The 22183-nt window shown below is 39.6% G+C and overlaps 1 protein-coding gene across 7 annotated transcripts in view; it reads left to right on the top strand.

Annotated features, from left to right (window-relative positions):
* The window catches only part of Tlk2 (tousled like kinase 2), a 93391-nt gene that overhangs the window by 45765 nt on the left and 25443 nt on the right, over positions 1–22183 (top strand). For 6 of the 7 annotated variants that reach the window (XM_032914370.1, XM_032914373.1, XM_032914369.1 and 3 more), the window contains 8 exons: positions 6299–6394; positions 7533–7625; positions 12506–12616; positions 13199–13335; positions 15088–15240; positions 18202–18268; positions 19845–19942; positions 21772–21853. In XM_032914370.1, the coding sequence (XP_032770261.1) occupies positions 6299–6394; positions 7533–7625; positions 12506–12616; positions 13199–13335; positions 15088–15240; positions 18202–18268; positions 19845–19942; positions 21772–21853 (837 nt within the window). The remainder of the gene's footprint in view (positions 1–6298; positions 6395–7532; positions 7626–12505; positions 12617–13198; positions 13336–15087; positions 15241–18201; positions 18269–19844; positions 19943–21771; positions 21854–22183) is intronic. The other variant, XM_032914372.1, reaches the window with a different exon arrangement.

Genomic DNA, 22183 nt, shown 5'->3' with positions numbered 1-22183 from the left:
GTTTTACTTCTTAAATTTGTGTGTGTGGTACGTGTTTGTATATGTTTGTGTACATGTGTATAAGAGCATATAGAGACCAGAAGTAAACGTTGGCATTTTACTATATGACTTTCACTTTGTTTTTTGTAATAGGGCCTCTCACTGAACATGGAGTTCAGCAATTGCCTAGCCTGGCTGTTGAGCTGTTTCTAGGGATCTGAATTCAGCAAGCATTTTACCAGCTGAGCCAGCCCTTTCACTGTTGAATTTTACTTCTTGTAAAGATTTATCTTTATTTTAAATTATGTATATATGTGTATATGAGAGGTCTGTGTGCATGAGTAGTACAGGTTCCTAGAGGTGTCTGCCGGGTACCCTGGAACTGGAATTACAGATGGTAGCCAGCTGTGCTGCACGGTGCTGAGGGCCTGATGCTCTCTCTCTGGAAGAGTGTGCTACCAACTCCTGAGCCAATTCTTCAGCTTTATTTTGCTTTATTTTTGATTTTTTTTTTTCCAGTCAGGATTTCTCTGTGTGTCCTTGGCTATCCTGGAACTTGCTCTGTAGATCAGAGTTCTGCCTGCCTCTCTGTCTGGCTACAAATATTTAATCTTTGAGGTAGGAAATTGGCTCAATATTCACTTCATCAGATGGTAGCAGCTAGCACACTCTCTCTCTCTCTCTCTCTCTCTCTCTCTCTCTCTCTCTCTCTCTCTCTAAACACCCTCGTGTTCCCCCACCCATCCACCCACCCCTTCCTGCCTCCCCACCCTGACATTTCCTACACTGGGGGTGTCCAGCCTTGGCAAGATCAAGAGCTTCTCCCATTGGTATCCAACAAGGCCATCCACTGCTACATAGAGCTTTCTCCTTTTTTTATTGTAGGTTTTGGGTTTTTGAAACAGGGTCTTAAGCATAAATTTAGTCCAACCTGGTTTGGAGTTGATGGCCTCCAGCCTCATTGTCCCGAGTACTGCTTGCCTCAGCTTCTTTTTTTTTTTTTGATTATTGTAACCGTCTAGTGGATTTGTTTTTATGTGTCATCATATGTGCTGGAATTGACCCCAAGTCTGGCACATGTTAAGCATATGCTGTACAGCTGAACTCTACTCCCAGTGCTGGCTTCATGACTTTTCGTGGATGGAGCATCCATGAATGTAACGGTTGTTTTTGGTGTTCCTATTACTATTAGCTTTATTATTCTTTCCTTAGTTGATATGGATTTGGGTGGCTTTCAGTGTTTGGATCTTAGACACTCTGTTGCTGTGAGCACTCATCTGAAAGCTGCTTTTGGGGAGGTCATGTTTTCTTTTCCTTAAGTATGCGCTCAGGGGTGACATACTGGTCACTTGGTAGCTACTTTCGAGGAATTGAGTGATTTTTTTTTCCCCCCCTATACAAGTACTCCACACTCCCATCAGTAAGATACTTTTCCTTAACTGTCCGAGAGAGTACAGAATGTTATTTCATTGTGGTTTTCATTTATATCTAGCAGGTAACAAATATTTTGTTTTATTTGGTTATTATAGTTATTAGTCATTTATGTGTCTGGTAAAATATGTACTGGATTCCATTGCTCTTTAAAAAATGATATTTATTTGGGGAGGAGGTATAGAAGTGTAGTCAGAAGACCATTTAGGGATTCTGCTCTCTCCCACCTTGTAGACTCTAGGCATGGACCAGGCTTTTGTTATCAGGCTTGGTAGCAAGAGCTTCTACCCATCCCTCCGTTTCCCGCTCCCTTCTAAATTTAGATTAGCTTTAGTGTTGAAATATGAGGGTTCTGTAATAGTCTGATTGCAGGCCCTTAGCAAATATTCCTTTCATATATGGGTGGGCACTGTTTTTCTGTTCTCCTATGGTGTCTTTTGGGTGCTGCTCATAACTGAACTCATAACCTCATGCATGTCAAGCATGCCCTCAGCTCTATCTCTAGTCCCACGTGGGCTCTTTTGAAGAACAGAGGCTAAGTCCAAAATACCCAATTTCTCTTATGTTATTTATGCTTTTGGTTATACCTAAGAAGGCTTTATCTAATCCAAGGTTTCTTCTAAGTATGCTATACTTTTTTGCAGTTAAGTCTGCCATATATTTTGTTTTAAATTTTGGGTGACTTAAGGAAAAGAATTTACCTTTATTCTGTGGATAGGTATTAATTACCCCAGCACTTTTGTCACAAAGACTATGTTTCCCCACTGAGTCATTATGCCACCCTGTCACAAATCAGTTGACTATAGATGTTGTGAGTTTGCTTCTGGACTGTAATAATTCTACCTTACACATGTCTCTTCCTATAGCAGCACCCAACCTCCACCTCCAAGCCCATATGAGTCTTGAACTCCTGATTCTATTTCTGCCTCTGGAGTTGATGGCATTTTAGTTATCTCTTTCTCCTGAAATAGGGTCTCATGTATTGTACTTGGGTCTCGGCTTTCTCTGTAGCTAAGAATGACCTTGAACTTCTCAGTCATCCTCCTGCCCATCCCCACCAAGTGCTGGGAGTTGCAGGCGCGTACTGTTGTGCTTAGCTTGCTTGTGGCTGTTTAACTTATTTCTCTTACATTTATTGTTCTTGGGTTTTTGTTGTCGCTGTTGGTTGTTTGGGTTTAGGTTTTTTTATTTCTTGAGACGGTTTCTCTGTGTAATCCTGTCTGTGCTGAGGAACAGGCTGGCCTCGAACTAAGATCCACCTGCCTCTGCCTCCTTAGTGCTGAGTTTAAAGATGTACACCAACATCGCCCTATGGATTGTTTTGTTTTTAAGAGATGGTCTCATGTAGTCCCTTACAACTTTGAATGAAAATGACCTTGACCTTGTGACCTTTAACCTCCCACATACTGGGTTTATAGACTTGAGCTATCATGCCCAGTCAGCAGTTTATTACTGCGTGCCTGCTTACTCTTTTCACTGTTGGGTAGTGAGCCCTGGGCCTTGTACCTCTTCGGTGAGTGGTCAGCAGCTGAGCACATTCACACCTCCATTTTCCCTTTATTCTGATATGGGGGTACTGGATTGCCTAGATTGCCTTGAACTTGTGATTCTCCTACCTTGGCATCAAATACCTAGGATTTTAGGCCTGCACTCCCAGATAAAATTTCCTTTTAATTATAAGCTCCCTTTAGGCAGCCTAGATTGTGGACTGTGTTTATTTCCCTTGCCCATATGCTAATAGTTCTTAACCCTGTGCTGCGACATTGCAGGTACTCAATAAATTTTTATGACACGAATACATAAAAGGGACTGTGTGCGGACCAGGTATGGTGATACACAGTTGTAATCTAGGGACTCAGAAATTAGAGGCTAGAAGGTTTTAAGTTTGAGTCTAGCCAGGGATATAGTAAGACAGAGAAACTCTGTCTTACTATATATTCTAATATATTTTTATTTTTTATATATACTAGACAGTCTATATATTCTATAAAAATAAAATCAAAAGATTGTGCTCTGCTGGGCATTGTGGGGAGAAATGGCTCAGTGGTTAAGAGCATTGTTCTTTCAGAGGACCAGAGTTTAGTTTCAGGTGTCTACATTGGGCAGCTCACAAGCACTTGTAACTCCAGAATCCCAGAATCTATAGACACATCATCATCATAATCATCATAGAAAATGAAGCCTAATGAAACTGCCTACCCTAAAAGGGCATTGCGTAAGTCCCTAAATGGAGTTATTTGTATAAATTCTTTAGCTTGTTAATATTCTACTCTTTGTCATTGAGAGCAATTACTATGGATGCACACAGCCACCAGTTCTAATTACTTCATTTAACTAGCTTGGTAAGTTTTCATAAATGCTAGGTTTGACTTAAATTTTCTTTATCTGTAAAATAAAAATAATAATCACCACTTTAATAGGAATTTTTGTGCATATGTATGTGTGTATGTGTACACAGGTATGTGTGTTGGTGCATGTGAAGGCCAGAAATTGATAGTGGATGTTGTTCTTTAATTATTTCTCCACCTCATGTATTTAGATAGGAGGAGTAGAAGTTGGGGAAGTAGAGAAGGAAAATGTTGATTTCAGCCTTTATTTTCTTTATATTTTATTATTGCTCATACTACTGTTACCTGCTAAGCAATCACTTTAAGCTAAATGCTTTACTGAACTTGAAGATCACCAGTTGGCTAGCCTGATTGACAAGCTCTGGTTCTAGATGTCTCTTTTTGTCCACTTGAGTGCTGGCATTACAGATGCATACTACATGCTCTGCTTTTCCGTAGAGTGGTGGTAATTTGGAGTTTAGGCCTTATGCTTGCATGGCGGGCAGGCCCTCCACCAACTCAGTCATCGCCCCAACCACCCTGTTGTTGTTTTGAGACAAGTTCTTACTATATATAGCTCTGACCATTCTGGAAGTTGCTATTACGTCAGGCTGGTCTTAAACTCAGACTCTGCCTCCTAAGTGCTGGGAACAAAGGTGTGCATCACCATACCCAGCCTTCTTTAAAAAAATGTAAATAAGGATTATGTATTCTGTTGGCATTGAAGCATTTAGCTTACAGTGATTGTTTAGTAGATGATAAGTGCAGTATATCTAACACAGTAGTAGGAGCAGCAATAAAAATATACAGAAGTTATGGGAAGAAATTGACACTTTCTTCTTCCTCTTTGGCAGTGCTTGACATTGAACCCACGGCCTGTGTATGCTAATCACATTCTACCACTAAGTAAAACCTCAGGACCCTCACATTTGCATACTTAGAAGCACTGCAGTCTCTGAGCTTGTGGAATTGCACTTTCATCATCTCATAATAAGATTATCTAATAGTTCCTGGTTATGTCTGTGATGAGTCATAATATGTTAGGCGTACCTTGATTTAAGAGCCTCTGTGAATGAATTACAGAATTGTTGAATTATATTACACTTAAATCATATTTTTTTTGTTTTGTTTTGTTTTATTTCAAGACAGGATTTCTCTGTGTAGCATTGGCTGTCCTGGAATTCACTCTGCAAACCAGGCTGGCCTCAAACTCAGAGTTCCACCTGCCTCTCTCCCCCAAGTGCTGGGATTAAAGGTGTGTGCCACCACCCGCCTGGCCAGATCATATACATTGTAAAATTACTTTGGACTGGAGTTGTTAGTCAGTGGTAACGTACTTAGCTAGCATATGCAAGGTGGTTTTGTCCCTAGCACCACCAAAGCAACTACAAAAGACCCCTACGCCACCTCCACACAGAATCATTTAAAATACGATATGGGGAAATGGCTCAGTTAGAATGCCATGTTCAAGCATGAAGGCCTAAGTTTAAATCCTCAATATCCATGTAAAAAAGCTAGGTATGGTACACCTATAATCACAGAACTGGGGAGGTAGAGACAAGAGAATACCTGAAGCATGCAGGACAGCTAGTCTTACCAGATCAGTGAATTTCAGATACAAAGAGAAACCTTGTCTCAAAAAATAAGGTGGAGAGAGAGAGAAAGACACTCAACATTGACCTCTGGCAAGTGTGGACACATACACATACTAATATCTATATATCTTATCTATATATACATATATATACATATACACACATAGAAACATGATATATATCACACACAAACACAAAATGTGTTTATATGTCAAGTCAGCAAGTAGAAAGAAGTATTACAGAGCAACCCAGAATTATTTAACATTTATTTATTTTATTTATTTAATATTTAATTTCTCTGCTCATGGATATTTGTAACTTAAGAGACTTTCATTAGTATTTCCAACCTTTTTTTAAAGCTTCATTTACTTTATTTTTTTTTTGTTCTCCTTCTTAAATCTTGCTTGTTTATTCACTTGTTCTGAGTCAGTATGTCTGTGAGTTTATGTGCACCATATGCATGCAGGTACCTGAGGGGAGGAGGATGTCAGCTTCCCTAGAACTGGACTTAGAGATAGTTGTGAGCCACTTGGTGTGGCTGCTGAGAACTGAACCCAGGTGTAAGCAGTGAGTGCTTTAAATGGCAGAGCCATTTCCAACTGCGTTTCCCAGTCCTGTCTGCTTGGACTATGTGTCCCCTGCACTGTATATATCACTCACCTTTCCTGACAAAGGCACACTGAAACCTACATGCAAAACTAATTATAGGAGTTATTACCCAGTCTATAATTTGCGTATAAAATAATTTATGATCATTTGATTATTTAAAGCTTACCCTCAGAAACATAAAGATACCATATCCAGCTTTTGGATCTCATATTTAACTTGCTTTGTTTTCCTCTTGGCCATGACTCCTAACTTTCATAAAAGGGTTTGTTTTATAAAGAGGTAAATGTTTCTATTCATACACACTTTTGGAGAAAGATGCAAAACTTTCCTGTGATTGGTGATGTACTTTTATTATAGGCTCAACAAAACAGCCCTTCGTCCACGGGGTCTGGCAATACAGAACATTCTTGCAGCTCCCAGAAACAGATCTCCATCCAGCACAGGCAGACCCAGGTAGGTGGGGGCCCTGCAGAGCTTCACTCAGGAGTAGGCCTGACCTAACCATGTAGAAAGTCTGACTCTGCCCTTTGACTATACCCATTGTTAGTCTCTTCAGAACTTGCATTGTGAGGAATTCTGGTTCTTTGGAAAGAATTTTAACAGGCTTTTCTTAACCTTTGTGGTATGTAGTAGGCATGATTTTGCTTTGTCATGGTATGGAGACAAGAGCACGCAGTTTGAAGGCCTCTGGGCCTAGGTGCAAATTCTGGCTCTGTTGTTTACATTTACTATAATGCAAAATTAGGTGAGTGATTCCAGTCACCTTAGGCAGTGACAGTAGGCTTTCAATAAATGTTAATTTTAAGAAAATAGTTTATTTCCTCCTGTACTTTGAGAATGTTATACCAACAAAATTTCTTCTTAAACAGTCTTCAGAAATGTTCTAATGTAGAGACTGTTCTAAACATTAGCATAGTGTTTCTTTCATATGCCTGTAAATCCCAGCAATGGGGAGACTAAGGCAAGAGGATCTTGGTTTCAGGGCCAGCTCAGGCTGTCCCCAGAAAAGTAAGGAAAGGAAAAAGAAAAAAAGGAAATTATATTTGAAAAGGATAGTAGATCTTGGCTCCGATTGTATTTTTCTAAGTTAGTTTATTGGGTATTCTTGTCTGTGTTCCCCTCAACACAGGATGCTTGTCAGAACTAGATAAGAGATTTTTATTTTGTTGGAGCCACCAGTGTTTGGACATGGAAGAGCCTAGATAGTTGAGCACTCAGGACTTTTCTGCTTTTCTACTTTCTTTCTGTTTCCACTAGGGGGCACGCTTGTTCCTCGAAACTTTGCTTCCTGTCTCCCAAAATCCTTTCTAGAAAATGTGATTTCAATTCTATGGTGTCAAATAATTTTTATTCAATATACATACAGTATTGTGAGAATTTGTATAGTTAATTCCAAAAGTAATGTTTTTGCAGTGCAAGTTTTGTGGATGTTGCTAAGGTTTGAAGGATGGAGTGAGGAAAGTAGATTTCATTTCTGAGTTGTATGTCCAGCTGCTCATGTTAGCCAGTGGTTCTTCCAGAAAGCAGGAAAGTGTGATGGCATGTAATGTGTTGTGACTAATTCTAAATTTGTGTACTTTTGTCTTTGTAGTCTGACCTCACAATAGAAAAAATATCTGCACTAGAAAACAGTAAGAACTCTGACTTAGAGAAGAAGGAAGGAAGAATAGATGATTTATTAAGAGTAAGTATAAAGTGTATAGAGACTTTATAACAAGCACCGCTTCTGTATACTTGGATCATGTGCACATTGTGGATAATTACGATAGACAATTAACACAGTGAATAATGAACATCTGAGGGAGCACTGGAGTCATATCGTTCTAAATACCTTCTTTAAGTTGGAGAATTTGCAATGCAGGATTTTGATACTTGGCTTTATGTTAGAGAACCAAATATGTGGAGTTGTAGTTGGATTAAGTTTCACATTTTTACCATTTGAAAATAGTCATTTTTATATTCTTGCTTTTTTTAATTTTTCTTCTGAGACATGGTCTTTCTATGTTGCTTGACTACCCTAGAACTCAATATCTAGATTAACCTCAAGCTCTCAGTGATCTGCCTCTGCTTCTGCCTCCTCTGAGTGTTAGACTTAAAAGTATGCAGCACTACACCTGGCTTTCACAACGATAAATGGTCTACTGGTTATTCAGACATGTACATGTGTGAGCTTATATAAGTCTATGTGCACCACATACATGCAGGAGACCATGGGGGTCAAAAGAGGGCATTGGGTACCATAGAACCAGTGGTAGTTAGTGAGCCACTGTGTGGGTACTGGGAATTGAATATGGATCCTTTACAAGAGCAGTAGGTGCTTTTAACTGCTAAGCCATCTCTCCATTCCCATTTCTTATATTTTAAAAAGCTATTTTTACATGGACCATACAGCTCAATTTAGATCTTTGATTTTTCTGCACAGTGTGTGCATGTGTATGTGACTGAGTCTCACTGTGTAGTCTAGAGTGGCCTTCAATTTATAATCCTTCTGCCATGGCTTCCCAAGTGCTGGTATAATATATAAGCCAGTATTATCATGCCTGGCACCATAGGATATATACATACATACATACATACATACATACATACATACATACATACATACCCTTCTCTTCCTCTTTCCCTCCTCCTCCCCACTTTTTCTTGATTTAGTATTTAATCATTTATTTTTACTTATTTTTTTCAACTTTATGTATGGGTATTTTGCATACACCACGTATGTTCTTGAGTCCAGAAGAGGACATTGGACTCTGAAATTGGAGTTACAGGTGATTGTGAGCTGCCACGTTGCCGAGAGTCAAACCTGGGTCCTCTGCTAGAAAAGTTAATGCTCTTAGCTGCGGAGCTGTTTCTCCAGCTCATGGTTTTACTTTTTTTGGTTTTTTGGGTCTCTTGTATCCCAGGTGGCTATTCATTACTTTTAAAAAGATAATTATTTTGTGTGTGTGAACATTCATGTGCCTTGGTTTATGTATAGAGGTCAGAGCACAGCCTTAAGGAGATATTTCTTTCCTTCCATGTGAGTCCCTGGGATTAAATGAACCCAATTTGTCAGGCTTGACATCAGGAGCCTTAAACCACTGAACCATCCTGCAAGTATTTGTTACTTTTAGAAATTTGTATTTTTGCCTGGACTCAGGCTTAAAAGAGAAGCTCTAGTGAGAACAGCTGGTGTCTTTTGGCAGTGTGTGCCTGCACTTTTTCTTTGGCTTCCTTTATTCTATTGGCTAAAAGTTTAGCATATTCTGCAACCTCTGATGTTTCTTAGTGCATCGTTTCTGCAGTGGAATGTGCTGGAGGCTATGTTGTGGGACCCCTAGCTAGAGTAACAAGACACTGAGCCTTGGGTGCTTTGGTGCTGGGTTTCCTACATTCCTTCTCTATTTAAAGACTTTCAAACCACATATTAGCAGATATCATCTTCTTTAGAGATACAGAATATCTTTAGACTTTGCTAGATCATTTGGACTCCACATTGAGGCAAGACAGAATCTGTCAATACCAGAGAATATCCATCCTTTTATTTAAAAACAAAAAAACAAACAAATAACCAGGTTGAGAGCTCTCAGACTGACATCCAGAGTACAACCCATACAGGTCTGTATTCTCTGTCTCCGTCCTTTGTTTTCTGTAACAGGAACGCCCCTTGCTTACTAGAAGGCACATTGACTGCAGGTCAGGTTGATCTGCTCTGTAAGGGGAGCTGGGTTCTTGTTCCTATTGTGGCTTTGAACCATTGTAACCTTTCATTTTCCCCCCAGAACTACGTGGCCACAAACTTTTGGAGAGTATGGAATGTTTGTCCATTTGGGTCAGTGCATGTCTGGCAGCCAGTGCTGGGAATACAGAATGTGCTTTGAATATAGAATTTGTCAACACTGACCCACATTTTTTTTTCTTTATTTTAATGATTGGACCTTCTTTAGTGCTGGAATTAAGGTGCATGTCACTGTGCCTAGCAACATTTTCTGCATTTTAAACCTGATGTTCACATTCCTCATTCAGAGTTACATCCCATGGGCCTTTTTATTTATGGTTGTTTTCCCATATTTGAATGAGAAGAGCAATTTCTTTTTAAGCAACAGTCGCTTACTTACATTGATTGTTTGCTTGAAGTGTGTGTGTGTGTGTGTGTGTGTGTGTGTGTGTGTGTGTGTGTGTTGTATTCACATGTGTTGGGAGACCAGGCCTGTGTGTGCTTGTCGAGGCCATGAAAGGGCACACAGCATTCTTTCTTTCACTCCTTTTCCTTTGAAACAGCATCCCTCTCCCTGGAGCTAACCCTGGTGTTTTTCTTCCTCTGTCCTTCCCAGCGCTGAGCTCACAGGTGTATACAGCTGTGTCTGGCTTTTTATAGTGATATTGAGGATCTGAGCTCAGGTCCTTATGCTTACATAGCAAGTACTCTTACTCCCTGTGGTATCTTCCCAGCACCCTGAAGAAGTAGTAGTAGTAGTAGTTGTTGTTATTGTTGTTGTTGTTGTTTGGTCCTCTTGGATGCTAATTGAATTGACAATTAAGATTTATAGTGAGATTGTCTTTCTAAAACATCCTTAGTCAAAATCCAGTATCAAGAGTTTAATGCAGAGTAGGTTCACTGGACTCAACAAGGATTATCACTTTATTTCCCTTGACTGCTTGTCAAGATGACGAGTTTGGGGGTATAGCTCAGGGGTAGAGCACTTGTCTGCATGATCTCCACCACTGGGATCGGAGACAGTGTTGGCGAGAGATCCAGATTGAGATGGCGGAATGTATGAACAACTTAAGCCCTAGCTTTCTTTACTTCGTAGGCCCTTTGTCCTTCACCATCATCTTCTGCCTACTTATGATCCTTTTTTCCTACTGGGTTTCTTGCTTGTCTTCTAGAGACTGAATTCAGGGCCTCTTCCAGTTCTCTTTGTGTTATAAAACATTCTGACCAACAATAACAAAAAGGATGAAAGTGTATTTGACTTATATTCAGGTCAGTCTTGCACTGAGGGAAGTCAGGGCAGAAACCAAAGGCACAAACTCGAAGTAGTTTAGAATGGGAAGCAAAAGCATAAAAGAATACTGCTTGTTGGATAGATCATTGACACATGTGTAATTAGCCTTCTTACACAGCTCAGGACCATTTGCATAGGGACAGTAGAGTCCACTTTGATCTGGGTCTCCTACATCAAGACACTCACCCATAGACATGCCTACAGGCCAATCTGATATAGGCAGTTTCTCAAAAAAAAAAATTGTTTTTATTTTCTTTCAGAAAATAAAAGTTTATCGTGAGTTTTCCCACTTAAGATGTTGGGTCTGACTGCATTGGGTACTGCCAGCCAGTTCCTACTCCCAACATGGACTTCTAGAAACTATTAATAGTAGAAATCACAACTTTAAATTGCCATAGACTTGGAGAGAACATTCACCTTCCAGAAATCTATTAGATTTTGTATAGACGTTCTTGGTCTTTGCTTATAGGTTTTTCAATATGAATTGGATAGTCACACTTACCTAAGCTCAGTGTGAGACTTTTCCTCTGATAACATGGTCCATAGGATTCTGCGGGCACAGCAGGTGGCCTGTATAGAGAGTAGGTATATTTAGAATGGGAAACTGTTTCACACAGGCTGCTTTAAAACTGGAGCTGAGCTGGCACACATCTTTAGTCTCTATACTTGGTGTCAGAGACAGCCAGATCTCTTGTAGTTCAGGGCTTGATGTGTAATAGTTCTAGTTCATCCTACATGGTGAGCTCCTGTCTTAAAAAAACAAGAGCAACAAAAGACACTTGAGAGATTGCTCAGTAGTTAAGGACAATTGCTGATCTTTCAAAAAATCTAGGTTTGCTTTCCTAGCAACTATGGTGGCTCACAAGCATCTGTAACTTGGAATCCAATGCCTTCTTCTGGTCTTGGAAGGCATACATGTGGTACACAGACTTAAATGCAGGCAAAACACCTATACATGGCTTTTTCCCACTCTCTCCTCTTCCCCCCTTCTCTTCCTCCTCCTCCTTCAGCTAAAAAAAAAGTCAGTAAATTTTGTTGTTTAGTAACTCAGTGATAAATTTAGGAATTTCAAAGCCAGATTTGGCCATGGGTTAGTGGTTTGTCCCCTCTCTGTTCTTTTAGGAGTATTGAGTTTTTCAGAGTATTTAGCCCATCCTGTAATATTCTGACCACAGCAAAATTAACTATTTATTTACCTCCTCATATTCTGGAAGCAAGCTCTTATTTCTGATTGGTGTGGGCATGAATGTCTGGGCTTCTCTGGGGAGAACCGTCCCTGAGAACTCGTTCCATTTCTCTTTAGAAGTAAGCTGAGTGTGTAGGGCCTTGGTCAGCATACGCTTAGCACACTTACTCAGTCTTGGACTGATTCCATAGCACCACCAAATACCTTTAACATAAACAACACGTACAGTTCTATGTTTATGTTACCATTAACATAAAGATTGATCAAAGGGGTGAATTATTTCCTTTATAGAGACAGATTTAGTAATGTTTTTTTTTTTCTCTTCCTAGAAAGTATTTTCTGCTAATCTATCTTCCTTAAAACTAATTTAAAAATCTTTTCCTGTTGAAGGCCAACTGTGATTTGAGACGACAGATAGATGAACAGCAAAAGATGCTAGAGAAATACAAGGAACGATTAAATAGATGTGTCACCATGAGCAAGAAGCTCCTTATAGAAAAGGTCAGTGATGATGAGCCTGAAATCCATATCCTAAGCTATTCTAATGTGTGTCGTTTTGGTAAACATTTATGTCCTATGTACACAGTGTTCTGCCTGCATATATGCCTACCCACCAGAGGGGGGTGTCAGATACCATAATAGATGGTTGAGAGCTACCATGTGGTTGCTGGGAACGACCTTTGGAAGAGCAGTCAGTGCTCTCAGCCTCAGCGCCATCTCCCCAGCCCATGCTAACACTTTCTTAACTGAGATAAACATATTGAAATGTAAAATTTCTGAGGAATAAAGTTCTTATGACCGAGTTTTTTCCTTGCATGTACACCAGACCAAGATTCCCCAGGTGATAATATGATCCTGTCTTCTGGCTGTTCATTGCTTTAAGTGTGAGTTTGACAGCTGGTCCCTGTTGAGTTTATTTTAGGTGTTGGATGCCTCCTCCCCTCCCTTCTTCCTTCTCTTATCCCTTCTCTCCTCTCCGCTTTTGAGATGATATATGATTTATTAGCAGTATTTTCCCTGATAATACTATAATTATCAGTTTGTAAAGAATGCTAATTATTTGTTTTGCTCCTTTTACTCCAGTCAAAACAAGAGAAGATGGCGTGCAGGGACAAGAGCATGCAGGACCGATTGCGATTAGGCCACTTTACGACTGTCCGGCATGGAGCCTCTTTTACTGAACAGTGGACAGATGGTTATGCTTTCCAAAACCTCATCAAGTAAGTCACTGTCAGGATTAAGTAGGGGACCTTTAATGTATTTGGATTTTTATTTTAAAGTTTTCTGTAATTACAGTCAGTAAAAAAAATGTAGGATTACCAGGCAATAGTCATTCATGCTTATAATCCCAGCACTCAGGGACTGATGCAGATAGGCAGATCTCTAGTTCGAAGCCAGTCTGGGCTACAAAGCAAATTCAGTTCAGCCCAGCTTACATGATGAAAACCCCTATCTCAAAAACAAAAGAGACAAACTCTGGGTGGGTGGGTAGGTCGATCTGTCTGTCTGTCTGTCTGTCTATCTGTCTCTGTGTTTGTGTGTGTGTGTGTCTGTCTGTCTGTCTATCTGTGTATATCTTGAGTTGTATATCTGATGCTACCTTCATCTAAGACTGGAAGATATGTGGAGGCATTATATTTTTATACTATTAATTTGCTTATTTCTTAAACTGAGAATTGCAACTAGGACCTCATGCCTGCTGGGCAAGCACTCTACCATTGAGCTGAGTTAGCTGCATTTTAATCAGGACACACTCTGACTTTTGACCTCCAGATCACAGCTAGGACTTAGATTCTCTTTCCCATTTTTCTTTGTTGAAATAGGTTTGTTTAATATGAATTGGAGAGCATGTTATTACTTTAGAGTGACAGTGACCCATAAAAGATTGGGTCCTGAAAGAAAAGTACAAATACAGATGCTATGTATAGTAAACACCTATGAAGCATCAACTTCAAGCTTAGTTCAAAAGTTATTTTGCTTTGCAAATGTACCAGTACGTGGTGTGGGGCTGGTGGGTTGGTTTGGTTTTTTGTTTTGTTTTGTTTTGTCTTTTAAAGGCTGTTACATCAGAGATATCCTGAAAGTTAAGCAGAGTAGCATCTTCTCTATGAGTGAGGCATACCTGTAGCTGAAGTGTACTAAGGCTGTCATACCAAGGCATGCCATCCCATGACACCTTGACCAAGAAGTGCGATTGCCCGTTCTATGTTCATAAGTGTAGAGTCAGAAATCTCCATTATGTAGTCTCAGCTATATAATGTGCTCAGACTGAATCTAAAGTAGGATAATTGCCACCTAAGATTTATAATGAGATTGTCTCTCTAAAAAAATCTGTAGTCTGCTGGGCGGTGGTGGCGCATTCAACTTTAATCCCAACGCTTGGGAGAGAGAGGCAGGTGGATATCTGTGAGTTCAAGGCCAGCCTGGTCTACAGAGCAAGTTCCAGGCAGCCAGGGCTACACAGAGAAACCCTGTATGAATTTTTACAAAAAAGAAACAGAAAAAAAAAAAGAAACTTCTTAGCCGAACTCCAGTGCACTGGGCCACCGTACTGTACATGTACAGCTTCAGCATTGTGTTGTATGGTAATAGAGTTAAGATTGCAAGGCACTTGGGACTTCTGATAGGGTGGTCATTTCAGTCCAACTTTTCCTAATTGAATGCAGACTTTATCTTCTTAGCTATTAAAGGGGAATCTGAAAATTGTTCCATTAAAGTCTGTAAGGTCATAGCAAATACTTATCCACTTTCCCTCACCTTTCAGCCATAACTGGTTCCTTAAAGTACAGACTTTTTCCCAAAGCACCCCCACGGGTTATTGGCTCCTGCACCCTGAAGGCTAAGCACAATCTCTGTCCCAGGAAGCAAGCTTAGCACTCTGAAGGCTGTCATGCACGCGGGGAAGTCGTTCGCATGCATTCCACAGCAGTGGAATTTACTTACCTTCTGTGCCATATTCTTTATATTTCTAGGCAACAGGAAAGGATAAATTCACAGAGAGAAGAGATAGAAAGGCAACGGAAAATGTTAGCAAAACGGAAACCCCCTGCCATGGGTCAGGCCCCTCCCGCAACCAATGAGCAGAAACAACGGAAAAGCAAGACCAATGGAGCTGAAAATGAAACGTATGTTCTTGATGCTATAAAATTAAAGACCCCATTTCCCCAATACAGCTACCTTGTTGAACATCTGTGGAGGCCCCTATAAAGAGGTCCTTGGGGTTTAAAGATTTGTTTTTATAGACATGTTAATGGATTTGTTCAACTCAAAGGCTATGTAAAATGTATCAGCTGATTTCATTACCTTGCTCTTTACTCAGAATGTTTGAAATGAGGAAAAGTGCTGTTTCTTCTGGACAACATACATTTTGTTTGCCTGTTGATATTAAATATATCACTAATAATTTTCACTTATGTGTAGCTCTAGGTTAGGATAAGTTTATATCATTTTATGGGAATTGGTATTGTCTTAATGGAGATGATCTGGCTAATATATTAGAATGTTCTTTATTGGCTAAAAGAGTAGTCAGTTAACGCAAACTTAGAAGTAAGCTTAGAGGGGGTGGAGAAAACTCCATGGTTAAGAGCACCGGCTCCTCTTGTAAAGGGCCGGGGGCAGCTGACAACTGTCTATAACTCTAGTTCCAGGGCATTTGATGCCCTCTTCTTACCTTTGAGGACACCGGGCATGTACATAGACACACAAATGGTTAAAATATCCATACATATAAAGTGAAAAGTCTTGAAAAAGAAAAAGAGTAAGGCAAGAAAAAAGTAGTTGTTATTTTAGAAAAAGAATACTTCACTCTGGGCAGGTGATGCATGCCTTTAATCCCAGCAGTTAGGAGACACAGGCAGGATCTCTGTGCGTTTAAGGCTAGCCTGATCTACATAGTGAGTTACAGGACAGATAGGGCAACACCGAAAAACCCTGCCTCCCAGCCCTCCCCCCAAAAGGAATATTTTATGATAAGACAATTTTTAACCTTATGAGCATTCTTCCCACCTCCCATCCCCTTACCCCCATGCCCCACACCTCATTATGGAAACTTGTGGAAAACACTATTATGGCATTTCTCAACTTGTGGGTTGAGTTGTGACCTCTTTGGGGTTGTAAGACCCTTTCACAGGGGTTGCCTAAGACTATGAAAAACACAGATGTTTACATTATGATTTTTTATAACAGTGGCAAAATTATGAAGTAGCAACAAAAAGAATTTTATGGTTGGGGGGGTCACCACAACATGAGGAACTGTATTAGAGGGTCACCGTGTTAGGAAGGTTGAGAACACTGCTCTAGTTTCTTAAAGTCAGTCAAAAGTTATTACCTAGCCATCACACACAAGTAAGACTGAAAATCGCCCTCTCTTCTTTTCTTTTGTCTTTAGTTGAAAGTAAATTTCTTATCCAAAAAATAGGACAGACAGACAGACAGACAGACACACACACACACACACACACAGTATTATTTACACAAACATTAAAAAGACAAAAGGCTTATTATTTTGCTTTTTCAATGTTTGTATATCAATATCAAAAATAACATTAGCCTGTAATCTATGCCAAGTGTGCTACTTCAATTACAACTGTGTTAACAAGTTCAGGAACTACATCTTCTTTTGTCCCAGTGAGAAAGATGCTTAACTCCAGCCCTCACCCATGTGTGCCCAATGTGTTAGGAGGTCTTACCCTTGACATGTGCTTTATGTTAGATGCTTATTTTTATGCGAGGCCCTGTTCTGGACTGCAGATCTTAAAGGAGACAACACCTAAACAAGCCAAAATTTCAATTTAGTGATAAAAGTGTCCATGGTAGACTAAATTTGAGAAACACTTTTGTTAATGTAACAGTATTTTTTTTTCTTCTTTTTTTTTTTTTTTTTTTTTTTCGAGCTGGGGACCCTAACTCAGGGCCTTGCGCCGCTAGGGCAAGCACTCTACCACTGAGCTAAATCCCCAACCCTTGTAACAGTATTTTTAAACTAGTATATTTAATAAAAAAAAAAAAAAAAAAAAAACCTAGTGTATTTTGTATCAGAAACTCCAAACATCATATATGAAAGAGTCTCTGGACATCCCAAGCAAGTCATGGTTTTCTTTGGTGAGTTCTGTGGTTATATGCAGAGGGGTCTACCCTCCAGTATTGCTTGAAAAGTACTTAATACTGGTACATGAAACCATTGACTTAAAAACTATAAAAGGTGTACAGTGTGTGTGCACGCACTCCATGACTACACACCACCAAATAGTAATTAGATTTAATCTAGGCCAGTAATATGCTCATGAGTGGTTACTGGATGGAGTCCGTAAAATCCAAGCTGGGGGACATTCAGTCCACTTCTTAATTACAGGATTTGTGACTTGGCTCCTCTGTCTGACCAGAAGCCAACACAGGCCTCTGGAGTGAGTTACATTATCCCTTCCTGATATGGAACCTGTTAACGACATGGAGACATTTTAAGTTCTTAGCTGTCTTTCTCTCCTCCCCTCTCCTCTCCCCCCACTTCTCCCCTTTTCACTGGAATGAACTGGAGTAGCAGCTACAGGTATTCTGCAGCTGTGGACTAACGCAGCCACGCTAGTACTTGTGATGTTACTTTTCTACTCTTCTCTTTTCTGTTAGTGTTCATGTAAATAGTGACACTTAAACCTTTGAAGGAGATGAATGTGTGGAAGGTAGAAATGGAGAAAATTTACTTTTTTATTCTTCGGCTAGAAGGATGTGTGCTTGGGATAGGTGGGGCTGAGATGAGTGAGTGCGTGTCATCTCGCGGCCCTTTCTTCCGTGCTCTCTGACACTCATTATGTAGTTACAGCATTGTGTGGGTAGGCCTTATGGACTTAGCAACATGTCACTGAACATTTTATAAATATTAAAAATATAGCTTACATGCTGTTTTTTTCCTCTTTGCATCTCATCTGAGATTAAGAGTTTCCTTTTGATCATAGGACTTCAAATAACCTGGCTTTTCGTCATTTTAAACATGAAAACTATATATACTCTAGTAGCATATTTAAGTATTTCTGTTCAAATAAGCATGTTATTACTTCCTAGAACTTACTGAAATTGTTACCATTGTTTTTCAGGTTAACCTTAGCTGAATACCATGAACAAGAAGAAATCTTCAAACTTAGATTAGGTCATCTTAAGAAAGTAAGTATGATGGGAAAAATCTTTTTTAAGAAATGTAATTTCCACTTTACATTTGATACAGAAATGACTTGGTCATTTGGACAAATATAATTAATTGTGGCTTTGTATGCTGCATGAGTCCTGCACTCCTGCCCTCACAGTTCTTTGTTTCTAAACATCTTGTTTTTAATGGTTGGATTTTTATTTTCAAGGCAGTGCAAGCGATTAAGCAAGAGTTTCCTTTACCCTGGGGATGTATCATAGAAAATGTCTATTTTATAGAGCTGCCCACGTGACTGTCCTTAAAGTAGAAGTTACATATGACTAATCTATCTGAAATTGATGGAAGAACTCCTATGTTACTAGCAGCTCTTATTTTTTTGCGTAAAGTAACTAAAGAAAATATATTGTACCATCAATATTCTAATACTTAAAAGAATTTGTTGGTGATATTCACTGAATCTTTCAATATCGAAGGTCATGGGCATGGTGTCTGTTTCTGATTTTTTTAAGAGTTTTATGGCACAGCCCAACCTGGCCTAGAACTCAGGATCCTCTTGTTTCAGCTTCCTAAATACCAGGTTTAAAGGAGTATGTCAGTGTGTCTTACCATTTTCATGTGGTTGATAGGAGGAGTTTTTGTTATTGCGCTATTTTGTGTGTGTGTACATGTGTGCATGTGCATTATGTTAGAGATTGAACCCAAGACCTTAACATATATGTAGTATGAAGTGGGGTTTGTTGTTGTTGTTGTTAGGATGGGGGGGAGTGCTGGAAATTGAACCCAAGGCTTTAAAGATGCTAGGTAAGTGAGTGCTTTACCACAAATTTAACATATCTAGCCCCCAGATATCATAAATGTCGCCCTGCCTGCCTGCCTGCCTGCCTGCCTGCCTGCCTGCCTGCCTGCCTGCCTTCCTTCCTTCCTTCCTTCCTTCCTTCCTTCCTTCCTTCCTTCCTTCCTTCTTTCCTTCCTTCCTTCCTTCCTTCCTTCCTTTCTTCCTTCCATAGGCTCTTAAACACAGCAGCCAGGTGCTGGAGAAATGGCTTGGCTGTTAAGAAAGTTTGTTTTTCTTTTATAGATCTGAGTTTGGTTCCCAGCATGTCTGACTAGCTGCTCATAACTGCTTGTAACTTCAGCTCCAAGGATTTGACGTCTTCTTCTGTCCCCTGCTATCACCTGCACACATGGCATGCATGTAGACACATACACACACACACACACACACACACACACACACACACACACACACACACATCCCTTATAGATGCTATTTATGATGATGGTAGTCAACATTAGTTTTTGTATAACACACACACAGATCTTAGATGTTAGTGAAATTTAAGATATTGAGTATATTCGATACCCAAGGGATGAAACCAGACGTAAATGTGAATTTTGTAAGGTTTTTGCAAAAGCCTGTATGTATATGCATAAAGTATTCCTAGAAAGTTATCAGCGGTTACATCTGAGGACCAGATGATCGATGCAGAGTATCTTCTGTTAGTTTTTTAGCAAGTGAAATAGGTGTCGTTATTTTTAAATGAAAAGGTAATATTCACTGGATTTTGAACTTTTTTCTTTTTCCCTTTTCAGGAGGAAGCAGAAATCCAGGCAGAACTGGAAAGGCTAGAAAGGGTTAGGAATCTACACATCAGGGAATTAAAAAGGATACATAATGAAGATAATTCACAGTAAGCAACTTGGGGCATAATGAGCTGTAAATTGCTGAATATTTTATGTCATATATGGCCTAGAGCGATGTCTTTACTTTTTTTTCCAAATGAGTGTATTTAGTTCCTTTTTAGGATATAATATAATTTTATGAACAAAATTTCAATCTTCTTTGTATTAAGAAGTAAGGTTATATATGTGTGCATATAGCATTTTACCTGAGTAGAGTTTTCTAAAACAATAACACTTGCCAGCCGTGAGGGTGGATGGGGTGTGCGGCATAGATGTAACTGTGGAGATGGAAACCCACCACAGTGTAGTGCTGGAGAGAGGATTAGGTGAGCTCACAGCCATTTTCTGAGTAGGTAAGACTAATAAAACTTATATTTACCACATTAATTATAGATTCACACTCAACTTTGTTTATAAGCCATTTCTATGACTAAAATTAGGGGAAAGTAGCTTTCAAGTGGGAAATGTTTTTTAATCACTGATTAGTTTTTCCCCATTTAGATCTGGCCGTGTGTTTTGTTTGACCAGTGTGAGCCTTGAACCATTACTCTGCCAAGCAGCATTTACTGTGAACTCATTATCAGCAAGGAGTTCAGGTGCTCTTCTGGCCTCGCACCTAATCCTCGCGACAGCCCCATAATCTTAAATACATCAGTTGGGAAACAAGTTTAGAGAGAAGAAGTTAATTTGAACAGGAGCCCAAATTAAGTGTCAAATTTAGGTCTACTTCATTTAAATCTCCATAATAATATTATCTCTTCCCCACTGCTTTCTTAAATTCAGAATAAAGGAATTTGAGCCTTAGTATGGGTACTGTGTATAAGATTTTTTTTTAAGTACTAGGGTTGAAGTATAAGGCATCATGCATATGAGGCATGCACGCCAGCTGTCTCCCTAGCTGTCTTTATACTTTAGGTTTTGAGATAGGGTCTGAGAGGATCTTATCATGTAGCCCTGGCTGACCTTGAGCTTTCTTTCATTTTCCACCTGCCTCCAGAGTCTGGGATTATATTGCAGTGCATGTCCTATGGGAGGAATCTGTTTTGGGAATACACTGTATCCTAGACTTAGATTTACAGTAGCCTTATCTAAAGAGAGAAAAAACAAATTGGGTTAGTTGACACAGGCCTATCTGTATGTATTCCAAGCATTGGGAGGCGTGTGTCTCAGAAGCAATAAAGGTGGACATGATGGCGTACAGCTGTCACCCCAGCACACTCAGTAGGCTGAGGCAGGAGAACTGGGAACTTCCGGGCCAGAGTAAACCCTGTCTCCAAAAGACTCGACTAGACAGGTATGGCAGCACACAACTTTAGTCTCAGTATTCAGGAGCTAGAGGCAAGTGGATCTCTGTGAGTTCAAAGCCAGCTTGACCTACATAGTGAGTTCCAGGCGAACCAGGGCTACATAGTAAGATCCTAGAGAGAGGGAGGGTGGGAGGAAGGAAGAGGGAGAGAGAGATGAATTCATGTAGAACACACAGAATACTTTATTTTTAAGGCAATATAAAAATATTTTGAAGCTTTATATAATTTTAAAATAGTAAGAAAAGAGGGAGATCAAAATCAGTCACAAGTTAGGATGTAGCTACTGAGACAAGAATCAGCATTTGGCTTTAATTAATGGCTGTTGCTGTTTATTATAATTGTGCTGTTTATTTCATCTGTGTGATCTTGTGCTCATAGTTCACTATGACAATGTCAGTGTCAGATTCTCAGCAGTGTCACAATGAGGTGTTAATATTTAATGTTGGAGATGCTTTAGGAATGTTGGACTATGGTGTTACGTGTGATGAATACGAGGTGTAGGGTGTTATGTATTTACTTGGTTTCCACAGGTTTAAAGACCACCCAACACTAAATGACAGATATTTGTTGTTACATCTTTTGGGTAGAGGAGGTTTCAGTGAAGTTTACAAGGTGAGTACAAACAACTGGGTACAAAGGCAGGGTTATTCCAATTTGTAGAAATTTTCAATATTGAGAACTGTGAGTTGATATCTGTATGTTTAAATTCAAAAGCTTTTGGATTAAGATGTTTAGGAAAATTGCATCCAATAAATTTCTGTGACCACAAAAGACAGAATCTCCCCTGCAGCCCAGGATGGCTTGTAAATCATGTAGCTCTAACATTCACAACAATTCTCCTGCCTCAGGCTCCTGAATGTTGTGATTCTAATTATGAGCTACTGTGCCTGCTCTTTACTGTTTTTTAAGGTAGAAAAAGCAGATAAAATAAAAGGAAACAAT

This window comes from Rattus rattus, chromosome 9, assembly GCF_011064425.1.
Source record: "Rattus rattus isolate New Zealand chromosome 9, Rrattus_CSIRO_v1, whole genome shotgun sequence".
Lineage (NCBI taxonomy): Eukaryota > Metazoa > Chordata > Mammalia > Rodentia > Muridae > Rattus > Rattus rattus.
The sequence above is the reverse complement of the archived record's forward strand: the minus strand, read 5'-3'. Positions and strand labels throughout refer to the sequence as shown.